We start from the raw sequence: 20,313 nt of genomic DNA on the forward strand, positions 1-20,313 counted from the left end.
TGTAATGGGCTGAGGCCTGTAAGTTCAAAATAATAATAATAATAATAATAATAATAATAATAATAATAATAATAATAATAATAATAAGTAAAAATTAAAAGATAAGAAGTGTACAGGAAGAATTTCCGGAGGGACTGAAACAACAAATTCCAGTTACTGAAGTAGGAAATGTGGAAGATATGGAAGGCATTTGTAAGTTGGGCAAAGAGCCAGTGGTAGGAACATCAACGAGAGTGAAAGAAAAGGAAACACCTTGGTGGCAAAGAGCCAGTGGTAGGAACATCAACGAGAGTGAAAGAAAAGGAAACACCTTGGTGGAATGAGGTTAGCAAAGCAGTGAAAGAAAAGAAAGCATCGGACTTTGATCTTATGCATGTATAATAAGTAGAAATATCCATAGCATGTGACTCATTAGACTTAACAAGACGGTAATCATTACATTTCCTTGTGTGCAATTTCTTTGGTATGGAAATGAATGTTGACTGTAGCCAGTCACATGTAATTTCTCCTGTACTGTATATTGTGTTAGCACAGTTTTGCTTCTGTTTATATTGAAGTCATTCTGCTTAGCCCAGTCTTGTAGTCTGTCAAATGATTTTTGTAGTTCTTCTTTGTTACTGGAGCCGATGACCATGTTATCTGCATACATGTATATTACTACTGGTACATTGTCAGCTATGACCATCTCCACAATATCTGCAGTTGCCACGTTGAATAGTACTGGGCTTATTGGGTCTCCTTGTAGGACTCCATTTGTTTGTATAATACTGTCTGAGATACTGGTTCCATCATCTACGGTTATTGTGTTTACTGTGAGAATGTTGTTTATTATGGTGACTAATCTGTGATTTCCTCCTAAGATCGCTTCTAGTTTCTTGATTAATTTCTACCTATTTAGGAAGTCAAATGCCTTGTTGTAATCAATGAAGATTCCGAAGAATTTTTGTTTTTGGTGTCTTAACATATCGATACTATCTAGTAGATTCTGTACTGCAAGCAGAGTCGATCTTCCTCGACGAAAGCCGAACTGGTTGTCCGGAATCTTTTCATCTACTTCTTTTGTCAGTCGTTGTGTAAGGAGTCTGGTGAAAACTTTGAATATATTGCTCTCCAGAGCTATGCCTCTATATGAGTCTGGTGCGCTTGTATTACCTTTGCCTTTGTATAAGATTTTTACTGTAGATTCTCTCCATATTTGAGGTATATCCCCTTTCTCAATGCATTTATTGAATAGTGAGGTCCATACTTCAATAAGGATCCCATTGAGGTCTTTATATGTTCATTGTATATTCCATCGGGGCCTGCTGCTTTATTAGATGCTAGGTGTTTTATTGTTGTTTCCACTTCCTCTTTAGTGAAATTCTGGAATGTCTGATCTTGTTCAGTGACTATCTTCTTCTCTGTTGCATGCATTCTACCTTCTCTATTTAAGACACCAGAATAATGGGTCTTCCATGTATCCATTGTTATGTCATGAGGGAATCATGGTTTACATGGGTTTTGGACTTGGAACGGTCTTTCTCTTGCTATTTCTGCCAATTGTTTTGCCTTATTCTCAAGGTATGATTGTTTCTTTTCTTTTATCATCATCTTGAATGCTTTGCGTTTAGCGGCGTATTCTGCCAGGTTGGTGGTTGTACTATCAGCTTTAACTTTGTGTAGTGCTTGTAATACTAGTCTCCTGTGTGCATAACATTCAGCATCAAACCATTCTTGTGCTTTCCTTGCGTTTTGCTTGACTGGAATGAGAGCCTGCCTTAGTCTGTCTGTGATGTCTCTTGTTGCTTCCTCAATCGTATTCTGTTCTACTTTTTGTATTAGTTCTAGTGTTTCCTCTGTTGATGGTAGTTTCTCTTAGTTCAGTTTCCTTGAGAATTTTGGTCTTTCGTGCGAGATGGAGAGTCCGACTTTTGATAGTGTAAAGGTTATGATCGCAAGTGACTAATCTCATGTTTTAATCCGTATTGAAATCTGTTAGTATACAATAATATAGTTTTATTATGAATCCACCTGTTCAATACATTATAATGTTGTTACATTAAAATAACTTCATTAGTTAAAAAGTTATATATGGGACATGTTTCGCTCCCTTATAGAGCATCATCAGCCAAATCCGAATCTCAAATAATTGTTATTTACGTAACAAAGACTTAAGAACCATTAGAACACTTTTGACAAACTTAAAACTTATTCTATTCAAAAATCATAAAATATAAAATCCTTGTAATACATAGCTCAATTACATGTGCTTAATAGGAACATACATTAAAATTATGGAGGAGAGAGTACTAAAATATAAAAATAAATAATATATATATCATGTCCAAAATCCTAGAAAGATGTGAAGATCAATCTAGGAACCAAATTTGTGGATCTTCTTAGCAATGAGATCTGGTGAAAAAGTTATTTATCCCTTGTGGATAAGAGTCTATAAAGATTCAAAATTTATCGTCAAATTTGATGATTGAACTTATAACAGGATAAATGTTGGTCTTCAAGAAATTTAAATGTTTGTCATGTGACCTCGGCGAATGCTGTTGAAAAGATATGTTCTTATAGTTGTCAATGACCGTTCGTTGAACTAATGGATTTGATAAGGATGATTGAAAGGGACGTAAATCAACGTTTGTATTGAAAGCTGCTGCTTGGTTTATCTTGTTGAATGTCTGTAACAAGAAAAGGAATCTTGTAAGTAATCGGAATTTGTGTTGCTAGTTAAGAGTGTGTTTCTAGAAACTTCACTTACCCCTCCAATTGCTGTTTGTCGGTTTGGTGTTGTCCGAGGTTATGTGGTGACTGTCTGTTCTGTGTCTACTCCTTGTGTTGTAAGAGTGAGGTGGTGGGGGTTGAGGGGAGGGAGTAGGGGTAGGAGGAGAAATGTTTGTGGGTGTGGTTTTGGAAGGGGAATTTCTAGTAGGAGCGCAGGGAGGGGTTGAGTTTTTTAATGTTGGATGATTATTAGTTATTTTGGGAATGAAAACTTTGGCAAAATTACTTTTTTCTAGATTAAGCGTCTTTAAGAGTTTCGGTAATTGTTCGTGCAACGGATTTCTTATTTCAGTTTCGTCATTTAAATTTTTTTCCTTATTGAAATACTGGTCTAAGTGGATATAAATATTTTCTAATTCTGTCATTAGTTTACCTTTTTCTATCTTCTTTATAATTTTTAGGTCTTTCTCTATGGTTGTAAATTGGTGGCCTGACTCTCTCATGTGAGCACTCATCGCAGAATGTTTGTTGTGCTTTGTAGCATTAACGTGTTCTAAGTATCTTGTGAGAAAGTTACGGCCAGTTTGGCCAACATATGAACATTTACATTCTACACATGTTAATCTATAGATGCCAGAACTTAGATAAGGGTTCTTGTTGGAATTTATACTATTGTGGTTGAAAAAAATGTTTCTGTTTGTATTTTGTGTTTTGAATGCTACATTCACATCTCGTTTTTTGATAGGATTAGTTATTTGAAAAATGGCTGGATTGGTGAATGTAAATGTTGCGAATTTGGACTGCTTAGTTTTTTCGGGAGTAAGATTAGTTACTAACTTTTGTTTTACTTTATTGATGATCCGATTGACTGTATTTATTTTATATCCATTAATTGAGGCCAGATCTTTTATAAAATTGAGTTCCTTTTTTAAGTTACTCTCTGAAAGGGGGATTTTGAAAGCTCTATAAACTAAACTGTAAAAAGCCGCCTGTTTATGTGATTTTGGGTGAAGAGAATCATTTTTTATCGTTAGAGGAGCGTATGATGGTTTTCTAAATATTTGAAATTCAAAACTATCTCTTATTTGTGTTACATTAATATCCAGGAAGTTTATTGAGTTGTTAGTTTCATCTTCTTTCGTGAATTTTATATTTGGGTCAATATTATTTAAGAAACTTAGGATTTTTCACTATCATTTTTTTGGCTATCTATTATGACAAAGGTGTCGTCTACATACCTGATCCAAAGGCAAAGTCCATTTATTTTTGTGTTTATTTTGTTTTGCTCCAAATGATCCATATATATGTCTGCCAGTATGCCCGACGTGGGGTCTCCCATTGCTAGGCATGTTTGGTGGTAAATCTTTTTATTAAATGTGAAGTAATTATTGTTTAATACAAATTTCAGTAGGTTTACGAATTCATCTATTTCACATCTACTTAATTTGCTGTATGTAAGGAGATTGTGTTTGATGATATTGATGGTTTCTTTAACCGGTATATTTGGATACATGTTGGTTACGTCGAATGAAACCATTTTATGTTGTGGTTGTAAATTGAATTTTCTTAGTTTATTACAAAATTCTATTGAATTTTTGATTGTTGATTCGTTGTTAAATTTGTAATGTCTTTTGAGGAAATAGTGTATAAATTTGGATGTTTTATACGTGGGACTATTTCTACTGTTTATTATAGGACGTATGGGTACGTTGGGTTTATGTAATTTGGGCAATGCCCTAGCTGTTGGTAACTTTGGATTCATATTTATCATTTTTTGGTGTTCTTGTTCATTAAACAAAAAAGTAGAACTCTTGAGGATAATTTTTAGATTCCGTTGAATCTTATTTATGGGATCCTGGTTTACGACAGTGTAGGTTTTGTCTGAAAAGAATTCTTCTGTTTTTTCAATGTAGTTAACAATAATTACTTCACATTTAATAAAAAGATTTACCACCAAACATGCCTAGCAATGGGAGACCCCACGTCGGGCATACTGGCAGACATATATATGGATCATTTGGAGCAAAACAAAATAAACACAAAAAATAAATGGACTTTGCCTTTGGATCAGGTATGTAGACGACACCTTTGTCATAATAGATAGCCAAAAAAATGATAGTGAAAAAATCCTAAGTTTCTTAAATAATATTGACCCAAATATAAAATTCACGAAAGAAGATGAAACTAACAACTCAATAAACTTCCTGGATATTAATGTAACACGAATAAGAGATAGTTTTGAATTTCAAATATTTAGAAAACCATCATACGCTCCTCTAACGATAAAAAATGATTCTCTTCACCCAAAATCACATAAACAGGCGGCTTTTTACAGTTTAGTTTATAGAGCTTTCAAAATCCCCCTTTCAGAGAGTAACTTAAAAAAGGAACTCAATTTTATAAAAGATCTGGCCTCAATTAATGGATATAAAATAAATACAGTCAATCGGATCATCAATAAAGTAAAACAAAAGTTAGTAACTAATCTTACTCCCGAAAAAACTAAGCAGTCCAAATTCGCAACATTTACATTCACCAATCCAGCCATTTTTCAAATAACTAATCCTATCAAAAAACGAGATGTGAATGTAGCATTCAAAACACAAAATACAAACAGAAACATTTTTTTCAACCACAATAGTATAAATTCCAACAAGAACCCTTATCTAAGTTCTGGCATCTATAGATTAACATGTGTAGAATGTAAATGTTCATATGTTGGCCAAACTGGCCGTAACTTTCTCACAAGATACTTAGAACATGTTAATGCTACAAAGCACAACAAACATTCTGCGATGAGTGCTCACATGAGAGAGTCAGGCCACCAATTTACAACCATAGAGAAAGACCAAAAAATTATAAAGAAGATAGAAAAAGGTAAACTAATGACAGAATTAGAAAATATTTATATCCACTTAGACCAGTATTTCAATAAGGAAAAAAATTTAAATGACGAAACTGAAATAAGAAATCCGTTGCACGAACAATTACCGAAACTCTTAAAGACGCTTAATCTAGAAAAAAGTAATTTTGCCAAAGTTTTCATTCCCAAAATAACTAATAATCATCCAACATTAAAAAACTCAACCCCTCCCTGCGCTCCTACTAGAAATTCCCCTTCCAAAACCACACCCACAAACATTTCTCCTCCTACCCCTACTCCCTCCCCTCAACCCCCACCACCTCACTCTTACAACACAAGGAGTAGACACAGAACAGACAGTCACCACATAACCTCGGACAACACCAAACCGACAAACAGCAATTGGAGGGGTAAGTGAAGTTTCTAGAAACACACTCTTAACTAGCAACACAAATTCCGATTACTTACAAGATTCCTTTTCTTGTTACAGACATTCAACAAGATAAACCAAGCAGCAGCTTTCAATACAAACGTTGATTTACGTCCCTTTCAATCATCCTTATCAAATCCATTAGTTCAACGAACGGTCATTGACAACTATAAGAACATATCTTTTCAACAGCATTCGCCGAGGTCACATGACAAGCATTTAAATTTCTTGAAGACCAACATTTATCCTGTTAAAAGTTCAATCATCAAATTTGACGATAAATTTTGAATCTTTATAGACTCTTATCCACAAGGGATAAATAACTTTTTCACCAGATCTCATTGCTAAGAAGATCCACAAATTTGGTTCCTAGATTGATCTTCACATCTTTCTAGGATTTTGGACATGATATATATATTATTTATTTTTATATTTTAGTACTCTCTCCTCCATAATTTTAATGTATGTTCCTATTAAGCACATGTAATTGAGCTATGTATTACAAGGATTTTATATTTTATGATTTTTGAATAGAATAAGTTTTAAGTTTGTCAAAAGTGTTCTAATGGTTCTTAAGTCTTTGTTACGTAAATAACAATTATTTGAGATTCGGATTTGGCTGATGATGCTCTATAAGGGAGCGAAACATGTCCCATATATAACTTTTTAACTAATGAAGTTATTTTAATGTAACAACATTATAATGTATTGAACAGGTGGATTCATAATAAAACTATATTATTGTATACTAAGGTTATGATCACCGGAAGGTGTTTCCCCAATGGATAGTTCTGAATCTTGCATGAGTGTACATGTATGTTCTTGTTTATGAATATTAAATCAATCGTACTGGTGCCATTGTAGCAGATATAAGTTGGTTGTGTTTTTGTATTCACCAATTGGAAGCCTTCTTCTTCAAGGAACGAGAACACCATATCACTTTTAAGGTCTCCCGCTATTATAACTGGATCGTTTTCATTTGTCTTACTTATGGCCTCACTTAGTGCCTCTATCACTCCTTCCGGTGCGAATTCTGGCTGCATGTATATTCCAATGATTGTTAAGTACTTAGTCTTGGTGATCAATGTATTTTCCCCTCTGAATAAAACTTCTATTGGTGCCAGATGTGGTTTGGACATACATGTGATACCACCACTGGGTCTGCCTCGTTGACCCTGTTGTGCGTGTTGTAATATCCATTTGTATGAATATGTTCTGTGAGAAAAGTCATGATGAACAGAGTTTGGACGATGGCAAACTATGAGCTCAGGCATATGGTAACCCGTTACGCGGTCAATGGCCTCCATCATAAAATATGCGTGATCAAGTCATTCCATACGCCAGGTGATAAGTGTAAATGTGAACTTTGCAACAAAACATGTACAAGATACCATCTACTCAGTTGTGCAAAAAGAGTGAAATCTTTCATAGAGCACAGCAAGGAGAACTAACTATTTAAAAATGCACAAATGTGCGCATTTGTTATATTATTATTATATTGTGTTAGATCTTGGTGGTCTGATCAATACTGTCTTCTGTTATCAATTTTAAAACTTCAGACAGGATCTGACCAGGCCCTGGTGCTTTATTATTAGGAGTTACAGCTAGAGCATGCGGTAGTTCATCCTTCATTATGTCTGGGCCATCAGCATTACTGAATTTCATACTCTTGCCTCTATCACCCCAGAACTGTTGATTTATGAATTTCTCCCAAGTGTGTGCAATTTCCTGCTCATCTAGAATGGGTTTGTTGGCATTGTCAAGAAGAGTGACTGATGTTGATTTATCGTATAACTGTGCTATCTCCTTGAACTTCTTATGCATGTTTTTCACTTATCTCGGTAAGTATTTTGTACATTTTTGCCACCGATTTTTCTTTAGCTATTTTGATTTTTCTTCTAATTTCTCCTTGTATCTGCTGATAATCATCTACATTGAATTTTGCAAGCTGTCTTTCTTCTGTCAGTGTCAGTATCTCATCCGTCATCCATTTCTTTCTCTTCTGTATCTCTGTTGCCCTTAGGTGTCAGAATTTTGTCTTGCAGTAATTCTTTTACATTCCAGTAAATCTACCAATACGAGATGCATTCAAGCACCTTTGAATACCACCGGACTGAACACACCGACTTGAGCAGAGAAGGCGAGCACTCTGGCGTCTGAGCAGCTTAGCCTGGCACGATCACAAGAGTGCCACGAGTCAGCTGTTACTTCAATAGCCTTAAATATTCTTTCTATTCTCATAACACACAACATTTCCAAGCTAGAATTTTATCAAAATCAAATTATAATTTTGTCTATACCCTTCAAATTTTTATCTAATACTTTACTTTTATCTCAGATTAGGAATACAGTACTAAAATCTTAAGTAGGTGCAGTTCATTTTTTTATATCTCTCCATTTTTTTGTTTGTTTGTGATGACATCTCAAAACTCTTTTATAAAATCCTTTTTCTTTGCTACCTGTTTTATGTCGCACCGACACAGATAGGTCTTATGGCGACAAAGGGATAAGAAAGGCCTAGGAATGGGAAGGAAGTGGCCGTGGCCTTAATTAAGGTACAGCCCCAGCATCTGCCTGGTGTGAAAATGGGAAACCACAGAAAACTATTTTCAGGGCTGCTGACAGTGGGGTTCGAACCCACTATCTCCCAGATGCATTCTCACAGTCGCGCGCCCTTAACCGCACAATGATAATTAAGGATAAAAGATTTCCACCTGTTCAATACATTTACAATGTATATTTACAATGTATTGAACAGGTGGAAACCTTTTATCCTTAATTAACATTGTAAATTTCAATTCAATACGGACCAAAATGAAATTCTTGACATTAAACTTAACCACACGGTCAACACGCCCGTTGTTTTTTTTTTTTTTTTTTTTTTAATTTTTAAGTTCAGGGATAGCCTGGCCTATATATTATTTTATTATATACAGTGTAGCAACATTAAAGGGACCAAGACACTACATGTCAAATTTCTCCATTAGCTGTATCAACAAACTGTACATAAAGTTGTGAAAAATGTCACTTCCAATCTCTTAGGTTTCATGCGTGTTTTTTTTACCATACTACAAATTGTAATGGAGATATTTTCAATTATTACATTTTTCACATATTTTCAGATGGCTATATCCGAAAATGTTAGTTCGATTTAGAAACCGCATATAATGCACGTTATAGAAAATACCATTTCCGAACATTCATGTCTGCTGCATTTTCACCAGATGGTCTATTATATCAGAGATATAAACAAGCTTAGATTTTAGCGACAAGTCTATCAATGCCGAACATCACTGACATGGAAATATTGTTCAATAGTCATAATAACAAGTAGTCATCATTGTCATGACTTTTTTATAAGGTATAAAACCACACTGATCAGGAAGATAATGAAAATGATATCGAAATGGGAAGGGAAATGTGAATAAGAAGAAGAAGAAGAGAGTCATGAAAAGGGAGGAGGGGGGGGAGAAAGACACCTTTAATCTCAGATGCCTTAAAATCACAGAGCGAGAATAAAATGAAATGTGATGACCTGCAATGTGCAAAAAATTATCAACGATAACATTACATCAACAGACTATCATTAGCTGAGGTGTGCTCAGTTTCCAACAATCACCACTACCACCACTCTCTCTTCTGCTGTCACTCATCTCCGCTAGGCGTCACTACTGCTGCAATTACAAAAAACATGCTCATCAACGACAGGTATACTACAGCTAGTATATATATAAACCGAAACTAACCTTAGATTTTCCTTTAACTCCTGTAGAAGTGTAAATTAATAGTTTTCCTTGATCAATGGACTCCCACTTGTCTTCCATAGTAGGTTCAGTCTTCAATGCATTAGTGTATCTTTTCTCTTCATATTCACTACCGGTAGCCTTTTCACAGAGCTTCTTACTTGCAGAAATATCATCATCACTGTTCAGCGTTCTCTTCCGTACAGAAGTGTTTTCATTACTATCTACAGGTGGAGGAGTGAACTGAACTCTGCTTTTGAACTGACCCAAGAGTAGTTCTACCTTGTCACCGTGCTTCAAAGTAATAATGGAGTTACGTTCCACAGCACAACTATTATATCCCACTCTGTTTGCGCCAACAGCTTTTAATTTCACTTCCATCTTGATCATATTAGCTGTAAGTTCCACTGCAAGGGAAAGAAAAAAAAAAAAGCTTTAAATGAAAGTCAATACAATCAAAAAAATTATATTCTACACCAGAATTTTTCAATGAATATGGTATCATATTCAGACTTCCTTCTAAATATCTAACTATTTTACAGAGCAAAGGCAGTCGGAATTTTGAAGGGCGGAAAAACTGTCCATTTGACGCTCAATGTTGTATAATGTCCGAATATAAAAGATCTCTGGAGACAAATTTGGTATTCATCTGATAAAATAATTAAAACTCAGTCAAAGGGAGATTCCGTTTACTCTGCCATCTAATAAGCCTAGAGTAAAATGGAACGTCGAAACTTATAAGCAAGCAACCAAATAGCATCAAATTAAAATGCACGCACATGGTAGCAGAGGCCATACGATTATTATTATTATTATTATTATTATTACTACTACTAACAATATTGGTTTTACATTCTACTCACTATTTTTACAGTTTTTGGAGATGCTGAGGTGCTGGAATTTATTCCTGTAGGTGTTTTTTGCACGCTGGTAAATCTACTTACATGAGGCAGACGTATTTAAGCACCATCAAATCCTATTAGACCGAGCTGGGATTGAACTGATCAACACACTTCTGAGCCACTCAGCTTAACAGACTATACCGCATAGTAACCAAAAGAGAACAATTAAAAGCCAGACACCATCTTGTGGAATACTATTGATATAGGCCTACACATAACAGAGTTCAAATAATGCCATAGACATAAATTTTCTAATGTTACCATAAGAAAGGGAGTTACAAATGCAATCATTAGAGTCGGCATTCATTTGCAGCGGGACTTTAGCTACGGATATTAGAGGGATGCGGTGTGGTGGTATAGACGAAGGTCATGGGAAGTGACAGCGTAGCATAAAGCTACAGTATAAAGATTAAGAGACAAGCGTTAGGGATATAGGACAAGCTTCCGTTTTAACTGTAAGCAGGCTATTTAAATGCGACACAATAAAATGACGCTGACACATTTGCTGTATTGAGTAAACCCTTTCTATCCCTTTCATGTAGTGTCTAGATAAACAATAATTTGAAAAACTAGTCTTTCTCTCTTCTCTAATGAAGGTTATTGCAAAATGCAATTTTTCTTCTATATGTATGTATTTAATCATGTTCTTAAGTCACTAATCTCAATATTTCCAAACTCTATAACCCATTTTTAAGTTAGCAATCTGAAGCATTCATGAGTTTGCACTGTTAACGTAAATATTCTTCCCACCACAACAGTTTTAAATCACACTAATAAATGCAAGTCTTCAATGATGGCAGGATGGGAAATGGCTAGATGCAGGGAGGTATCAAGCATGGCCCTAATTAACTTCTATCCCTGGCATTTTCCTGGTGTGAAGTGGGAAAGTCAGAGAACTTTCAGAGCTGCCAACAGTGGGGTCTGAACCTACCATCTTCTGAATGGAAGTTTACCAACTCTACATGACTTGTACAGCATAGCCAACTTGGTCAGTACAATACAACCAGCATTTAGCTGTAAAACAAATTCTGTTGACATAGGGCTTATACACCTTCTCTATAAATTCTGAGAATGGTACACAACAAATAGAAAATGGACATGAGAAATTTTGAAGTCATAAAAATGATTAATTTCCAATCCTTTTCTTACAAGGGATACATAATGCAAGTGACAGGCGATCTTCTCATAAAGTCTCAGTTGAAAACCTGCAGTTTAATATTTTGAAGCAACAATTAAAGTTACAAGAAATGTAGATTTAAAAAAATATAATATGTCAATTAAGTAATCTATAAGATTACATTACATAGTGTTGAATAGGTTGAAATTTTATATTTTCATCTAGTTACAACAGAAGTGCACAAGTATGGTACGGTATTTGTAAATCAGTATTTCAATAACTGCAATATTTGCAATAATAATAATATTGGCTTTACGTCCTACTAACTACTTCTATGTTTTTCAGAGACGCCGAGGTGCCAGAATTTAGACCCACATGAGTTCTTTTACGTGCCAATAAATCTACCGACACGAGGCTGACGTATTTGAGCCCCTTCAAATACCACCGGACTGAACCAGTATCGAACCTGCCCAGCAGTAATAATAATAATAATAATAATAATAATAATAATAATAATAATAATAATAATAATAATAATAATAATATATTTAACATAACTTTTAAATGTTAATGGTTTAATAGGCATCTACAACATAGAATTTTAGTATACCAAGGTTTTCCATAACCCACCAGTAAATCAACTGACAAGGATCCCTTATTAAATGATGACAATTGTGCTAGGATTCGATCACATGATCCTGAACAAAAGAGGTATCTAACTAAAAGTGGTATACAACAATGGTTAATTTATTTCAAGTGCTTGATTTTCCTAAGAGAGCAATACAATGTATGAAATCAGATCAAAGTGCAGGAATGTTAAGGCGACACTCCAGAGATAAAAATCAATACTTTGATCATTTTGGTGAAATTTTTTTTTTAAAGACTGAAATTGAAAGGATTGATTTTCTTTTCTCTTGTCACAAAGTTATTCTGCTGAATTGAAACAATTTATCACTGTAATAATGCTTGATTTGCCAATATTAATTTTACATTTAAATCCCATTTTTCTCCCATAATATTCTGCCAAAAAGTAACAAAATTTGTAAGGTATATGTATCACAGCTATATTAAGAAATCTGCATATGGAAGTTTTGATTGCAGAATTTTTTCAAGTGTTAGGGATTTGTAAGTCCAAAATTTTAGAATGTAAAAATTACACAAATTTTAGTACGATATATCTCCTTATATAAATTAGGTACAGAAAAATCGGTATGTAGTGCTTTCAAAAGAAGTGTTATCTACACAATTATGAATTTACATTAACATGTTAATTAAATTTCATTAAAAAATGGAATTAAAAATTTCAAAAACAAAAATTTATTTTGGAAAAACTATTAGATGTATATGAAATAAATGTTCGTGATATCTCTACTTTTATATAGGTGACATTCCCACAAAGTTTCGTGAAAATCCATGCATTAGGTAAAAATATCTTTTTATCTCCAGAGTGTCACGCTAAAGACAGCGAGTGACTTCAGATGCAAACCTGTTATTTATTATTCTCATTTAGGGCCGTTAGAGACCATGTCAAGTGGGCTAAATTTGACGAGAAGAGGAGATAGAATGATAGGACATATCTTAAGATAACCAGGACTTGTTCAGTTGGTTTTTGAAGGAAGTGTAGGCTGTAAAAACGGTAGAGGTAAATCAAGGTATGAATGCGACAAACAGATTAGAGCAGATGTAGGAGGTAATAGTTACGTAGAAATGAAAAGGTTAGCACAGGATAGGGTGGCCTGGAATGCTGCATCAAACCAGTCTATGGACTGATGGTTCAAACAACAACAACAGCAACAGTTCTCCCATAAATAAAATGTCGTATGGCTTTTAGTGCCGGGATATCCCAGGACGGGTTCGGCTCGCCAGGTGCTGGTCTTTCTGTTTGACACCCGTAGGTGACCTGTGCGTCGTGATGAGGATGAAATGATGATGAAGACAACACATACACCCAGCCCCCGTGCCATTGGAATTAACCAATTAAGGTTAAAATCCCCCATGAATTTTATTTTAGAATGTGTCTGTGTTAGAGTTTGCTTGATAATTTCCACTGTTTTACAGTCCACTCCAAATTCTATCAAGATGTTAAACAATACAATACAATGCCCAGTCAGCTTACATGGGAGTTTAGCTCTGAACTGAGAAAGGGCTGGACTTAATCCTGCATAAGACATGGGGCTGTTATTATTTGGTTAGAAAACAAAACTTTATGTTGCACCGACATAGGTAGGTCGTACAGAGACAATGGGACAGGACAGAACTAGATTAGCAAGGAAGTGACCGTGGCCTTAATTAAGGAACAGCCACAGTGTTTGCCTGGGAAGAAAATGGGAAACCCTTGAAAACTATCTTCAGCACTTCCAACAATGGGGTTTCAACCCATCATCTCCAGAATGTAAGCTCACAGCTAAGTGACCCAAGTAGCCCATTCCACTCACTCAGTAGTATTTGGTCAAATGGAGATGAATCTGCACACTAAATTTTCCTTGCATTACTTAGTTTTCAGACCAACTTAGCAATAAGGGAGTGAAAACTGTGTAGTCTAGGATCCTTATTCATATGCTACCAGCAACAGACATGAAAGAATGCTTGCACAAACAAGTGGTAACAACAAAATGAAGGTTTTCTGGTTTTCTTTAAATACAATTTGTTTTATGTTGCAAGGAAGCGAGCGACCATAACCATAAATAAGGTACAGCTCCAGCATTTGCCTGGTGCAAAGATGGGAAACCATGGGAATCCATCTCCAGGAGTGTCGACAATGGGATTTGAACCCACTATCTCCCGAATGCAAGCTGACAGCTACATGACCCAACCCACGAATTTCCTCATCCTGGAGATTTTCTATACTTACTCATCTGCAGACAGACTTCACTTTCTCTATCTTAGGTCTAGAAATACTTAGTTTTATTTATTAGTACAACTTCCCCCATGCAGAAGCTGCCACAAGGACAAAGTATGTCAACTACAAAGTATTTTGTCTTCTAAGTTACTGGTGAGTTTGCTAGTGTGCCAGATAGAAATAACCACCACAAGGCTATGGAATAAATTTCCAATGAATTTGGAATATGGCATGATGCATGGTTCTTCAAATGTTATATAGATGATTGCGGAGTATGGTTACTGAACCTCGTATTGCGGCGATAGCGATGTCATGTCCGGTTGAGACCGAGAGAATCCCATAGCTGTACAAGAAATTTAGGGACTGTGCCTCGAGCTCTGATCATGATTCCATGGATGGAAATATTGTCTAGGTGATATTTATCCTTATAGTAGTTTACGGTTGGCTCGTAAATCGACTTCTTTTCGGCGTCCACCTCTTCGGCCTGGCAAACGTGCGACTCGAAGCGTATTGTGGGATCTAAGAGTAGTCCTTGCTTGCTAGCTGGTTGAAAGGTTATCATGTCAATACGCCTGTTACTCCCACCGGTAGCTAGGCCAGAGACCTCTTCGTGCACCGTGAACCCTCAGCGAGGTCGCAATCATGTATCGTTTTGTATGATGGTGGGAATTTCCCAATACCTCCCCGTGAGGACAGGCACCCAGGACAAGGGCAAGAGTTTCGTGCTCTCTGTGGCAACGCCGATAGAGGGTGTTGTCCTGGGACCTTCCCGGCACGGAGCGAACGGTGCACACATTCGCTTTCATCTTGATGGCCTCTCTCCATCCGCACAGGATAAGCCTCGGTGATCTCTTATCCATTTGCTACCTGGCGTGTATTCCTGGAAGAGTCCAACGCCCTTTCCTTTGTGCGGCAGCTTCGTCCATGACTGAACTTTTCTGTCTCATAGTATCTGTCGGACCTTCCTTACATTGGGAAGATGGCTGCTTTTGGACATAACTTGATCATTCATTTCTATACCTAGATCATGCAAACAAATTGTACGTTCTTGCTCCAAGTTCCTAGTTGCATTAATGTAGCCGTTATTGCAAGTGATCAGATCAGATAATAGTCTGTATCATAAAAAAATTCCAGCCCAGGAATACCCATACACTCCTAACAGATTTCCTGAATTCAAAGGTGGTTATTATATAGTCCCATTTGGATCATGTGTTCCTATCCTCTCAAGTGCAGTGGTGAATAACCTTATGCTAGAAAAATGTTTTTGTAACTGCTAATCCCATACTAGCACAGAGGTCCAGCAAACACTTTCCTTTCATATTAGCTTCCGTATCTTCCATCTATTTATCCATCACCTTTTCCTATCCTTCAGGTCTGTTTCCAGCTCTCACACTGAAGTTGCCCATTAGCACTATCCTGTCCTTACTGTTGATCCAGACAATTCTCATCCTAATTCCTTGAACTGCTAAATCTACCCACATCACTCACTCATTTACGTGCCTAACAGAAACTAAGTTATGTGCATTAATAATTCTGATGAATATTCTGCTCGTCCCTTTTTAACACCTGCTAAGAACACATTATAAACATTATACCCGAATATTGTTAGGTCTAACTCTTAACATATCCAGATGCATCCTCTTTGCTGAGACTCAGCCAATTCTACCTTCTTTCTTCCATAAGCCCCATTAATATTGGTAGCTCCCTATCAAATTCCATTTCCATTCACTAAGTTGTTTTCAAGGAGTCCCTTGCCTGTCAAATGGAAGTGAGACTCTATGACTTCCATAAGTCCATGGCTTGCTTAAAACGCGGTAGACGGACTCGTGAAAAATTCTGTGAAGCAGCATACTACCCTACTTACACATACAGTAGTCTGAGTGGGAATCACTCCTCTGACAGGTTAGCCACCTCAGCACAAGGAAGGCCATGACTCAGAATATATCCGGAATGCCCACTCGTATTCCATAGCAACTAGTATCCTGACTCTCAGGACCACTTATTAGGCCACTCAGAGCAACTCAATGCATTTACAGATAGGTTTTCAGGTAGAATAATGAAAGGCATAAATGAAAATGTAAGAACACAAGTAATGTAACCAATCAGAATGAGAAAATTATATTCTGAATACCTATATATATGTTTTTTTAAAAAATTTTTCATTACTGCTATTATAAATGGAAGCAACTTGTTGTATTATTAGTGGAGAGCTGACATATACTGGTTAGCATCAGGTTAGGTTAGGCTTGTACTTTATTATACCATATAACTTAATGACATAGCCTACATTTAGAACTGAGTGTAAGTGAATATCACTTAATTTATTAAGCCTCAACTTCTAATATGAGTACTTATTAACGTTAAACCATTAACTTGAATCAGGTCAGTATACTGAACTGTACAGCTGATTTATTTAGATTATGTACAGTTTAAGCTTTACAGTCTGTCTAACACTAATTACATTTACTGAGTCGACACTGAAAAGTATGGTTTCCTTCTTCACAAATAATTTAGATTAATATTTCACATCCATTGTTTCCACATTCGGCAAACACAATGGCATACGGTATCAAGTTGAAGACATTGGCTACAACTTTTTTGCTCAGCTAACAAAATAGCTTTGAAATTTCTATGGTTCTCAATAGTCTTTGATGAATCTACAATGTCACTGACATGGCTTCAGTTTTGCTGTTCTTCAGAGGTGTTAGTAGAGAGTATGAAGTTACTGAGGAACTAACAAATCTAATTACCCTGCAGTACAACAGGTGAACATGCCTCTACAGGAGTGCAGAAAATTTAATCTGAAAGTACAACCTTCCTCTTTCTTGGCTCAAATGTGTTGTAGCAGATGGTGGGAAAAATGTGTGTAGCAAAAATGCAGGTTTCACTGGAAGACTCAATGTGGAATGTGATGCCAGTGGTGTTAACAAACCCCTTGACAATACACCATATTCCCAATCAGGAAGCCCTCTGCCAGAAGTCAGTGGACATCTCCTGTGTGATGAATCTCAAAATTTCTGATAGTACATTTCATAAGATCTCATGAACTCAAACATCAGTGGTTCAAGTCTTTTCTACACAAGGTAAGTTTATAGGCCTATCTGTCACCTGATTTCCCATATCACACAATGGTTATGTAGTTGAGCTGTGGTAAAAATTTGTGAAGCATTCTTTGAGAATAGAGACTCAAATATTTCTACAGGTATTTCTGTAGACTGTTTATGCACCACACCAAGTATCATATGGGAAGAAACAGTGAAATTGCTTCTTTCATGTAATACAAATGACATGACCCAAGATGTAGAGCACAACCAACTTAGACATATTATAACCTATTCATTTTATCTAATTCATAATAAAACAATAATTTAAAATTAAATTGTAGTCTATATACCAACAGACTAATTTACTAACAGGCCTAATGTTACTTGTCCTGTTAACCTTACAAGAACAAGCAAAGGTTGAATATATGGGAGCATATATGGGGGAGGAGAAGAATAACAATTCTTCTTCTGCAAATCCTTTACCTGAATGAACTTATTCTTCCAGAAAGAATAAGGTTACATTTTCCCCCACTAAAGAATGCAATCATTCGAGGTTAGAAAAAGTTTTTACATACCTTGATTTCTGGAACATCTTTTGTCGGTTATTTTTGTGGCAGGTCCTCTACCCAAAGTAATAACTTCGTCATGTGGTAATGGAATAGGATCATGCGTTCCGTCCTCAGATATCAGAAAACAACTTCTTTTGGTTTCCATTGCGACTGAGTATTTTGTTTAAATTATCAACTTCAGGAAGAATCTCACAACTATAAAAGCACTCTGGAAGATCTACACATCAACAAAACAATACTGTACAGTTAACTCCTAAATTTTTTGACGGCTCCCAATAAAAATGGGAAACCCTAAAGCTCAAAGGGAAGCAGCATATCTTCACACCCCGACCATTAGAAACCCAGGAATTCAGGAATAACTTAAACATTACACTTGCAAATCGCCCGCCATCGTGCTGCCAGAGTACATATTATAATGGAGTGGATCAGGGAAATGACAAAGAAGCCTATCTTTTTGTGCAAGTTAATAACAACCTTACAATCCTACTAGATGGCAGCACATAGGGCGATTCCAAAACGATGTCAGTCTAGGGAGGTCAAGACACGAGTGTTACTTACTGAGCCGCCATTTTAAGTCTCTATGTGAGCTTAACCAAAGGCAAGTGTATTGGAATTTAGAGGATTTAGGTACCAAACATTGAAATAAAGACAAACGAACAACTATTTTTCATGTAGAATTTAACTGAGCATCTATTGTCCATGTGTATATAACTTTATAACCCGTAAATGACATGAATACATTCACGGATATTTGTTGGGTTAGACACTCGCGCACTACCCGTGTCACAGATCCTTGCACCAACATTAAAAAAACTACAGAACGTCATCTATACATGTAAACACAGTTCTAAACACAGAACATACTTTCACACGAGATTTAATTCTCCAGACATCTGCAAACCTCAAACAATCACACCATTTTCTTTTTACACACTCCCCGAGTCCTCCATTTCCAAAGAGTACATAACCAGGTTCAAGGAAGTAAACAACACAAAGAACACATATTACTGGTTTCTCACATCCTCCCCCTTGATTGTTGCACGAAGCAACAATCAACTATGCTCAAAGGTTCAGTTTCTCAGGAAATTTTACTCTCCTTCCGCTTCTCGCCACCTGTACCTCCCTCAGTGGAGACATTGAAGGTTGTCGGTCTCTGTCATCAACATCAATGACAGGACTAACATCTGAAGGTGAGGATCCCTCCAACAAGTAGAGTCTCTGTAAAGGGCGGGTAAGTTCACCAGAAGAAGTCTTCAACCGTACCACTCGTACCACACCATCTCTTCCAGGATATACCTCAAGCACCTTGGCAATAGGCCACTCGATCCGTTTTTTCTGGTCGCAACCAACGAGCACAATGTCCCCTTCCTTGATTTTTGTAGTTTCACCACTTGACTTCTGATGACAGTGTACAAGCTGACCCAGATATTCATCCCTGAATCGTTTCCTCAAGTCCTGACGTAGTTGCTGGATATATCTCATCCTTTTTGTTAAACACTTCTCATCTATCAAGTCCAAATCAGGAGTACTCACATTAGGCAGGTCTTGTAGAAACATGCTAGGCGTGATTGGACTCAAATCTTCAGGATTTTCTGACATGTAAGTGGGTGGTCGAGAGTTTATCAGAGCCTCGCAGTCACATATTATACTCAGTAGTTCTTCGTAGTTTAGAGACGCTCTTCCCAGCACACGACGAAGGGCTCTTTTGATTGTTTGGATGATCCGTTCCCACCAACCTCCCCACCAGGCAGCGGTTGGAGGGTTGAACTTCCACTGGATTCGTAGCAACGAGGCATCTTCTTCTATCTTGCTCCAGTCAATGGATCTGAGCAGGTTATTACTCCCAACAAAGTTGCTTCCATTGTCGCTGTAAATTAGCTTTGGCCTTCCTCTTCGCGCAATGAACCTACGAAGACTCATAATAAATCCATTTGTTGACAGAGTGGTTATTAGTTCTAGATGAACTGCCCTATACACGGCACAAGTGAATAGTACAATCCACGACTTCTGTCCTCCCTTGAGGATTAGTGACCTGCAAGGTCTGTTCCTACAACTTCAAACACCGATGCGTCCTTCACTCTATCTTCTGGAAGAGGG

At 36.6% G+C, this 20,313-nt stretch overlaps 1 protein-coding gene across 2 annotated transcripts in view; it reads right to left on the bottom strand.

Annotated features, from left to right (window-relative positions):
* The window catches only part of PNKP (Polynucleotide kinase 3'-phosphatase), a 120,406-nt gene extending 101,794 nt beyond the window's left edge, over positions 1–18,612 (bottom strand). For both annotated transcript variants that reach the window (XM_067146551.2, XM_067146552.2), the window contains exons 1-2: positions 18,223–18,612; positions 9,749–10,152 (exon numbers count right to left, since the gene is read on the bottom strand). In XM_067146551.2, coding sequence (XP_067002652.2) covers positions 9,749–10,152; positions 18,223–18,361 — 543 coding nt within the window. In that variant the 5' untranslated portion in view covers positions 18,362–18,612. The remainder of the gene's footprint in view (positions 1–9,748; positions 10,153–18,222) is intronic.
* Positions 18,613–20,313: the final 1,701 nt, after the last annotated feature.

This window comes from Anabrus simplex, chromosome 4 (assembly GCF_040414725.1).
Source record: "Anabrus simplex isolate iqAnaSimp1 chromosome 4, ASM4041472v1, whole genome shotgun sequence".
Lineage (NCBI taxonomy): Eukaryota > Metazoa > Arthropoda > Insecta > Orthoptera > Tettigoniidae > Anabrus > Anabrus simplex.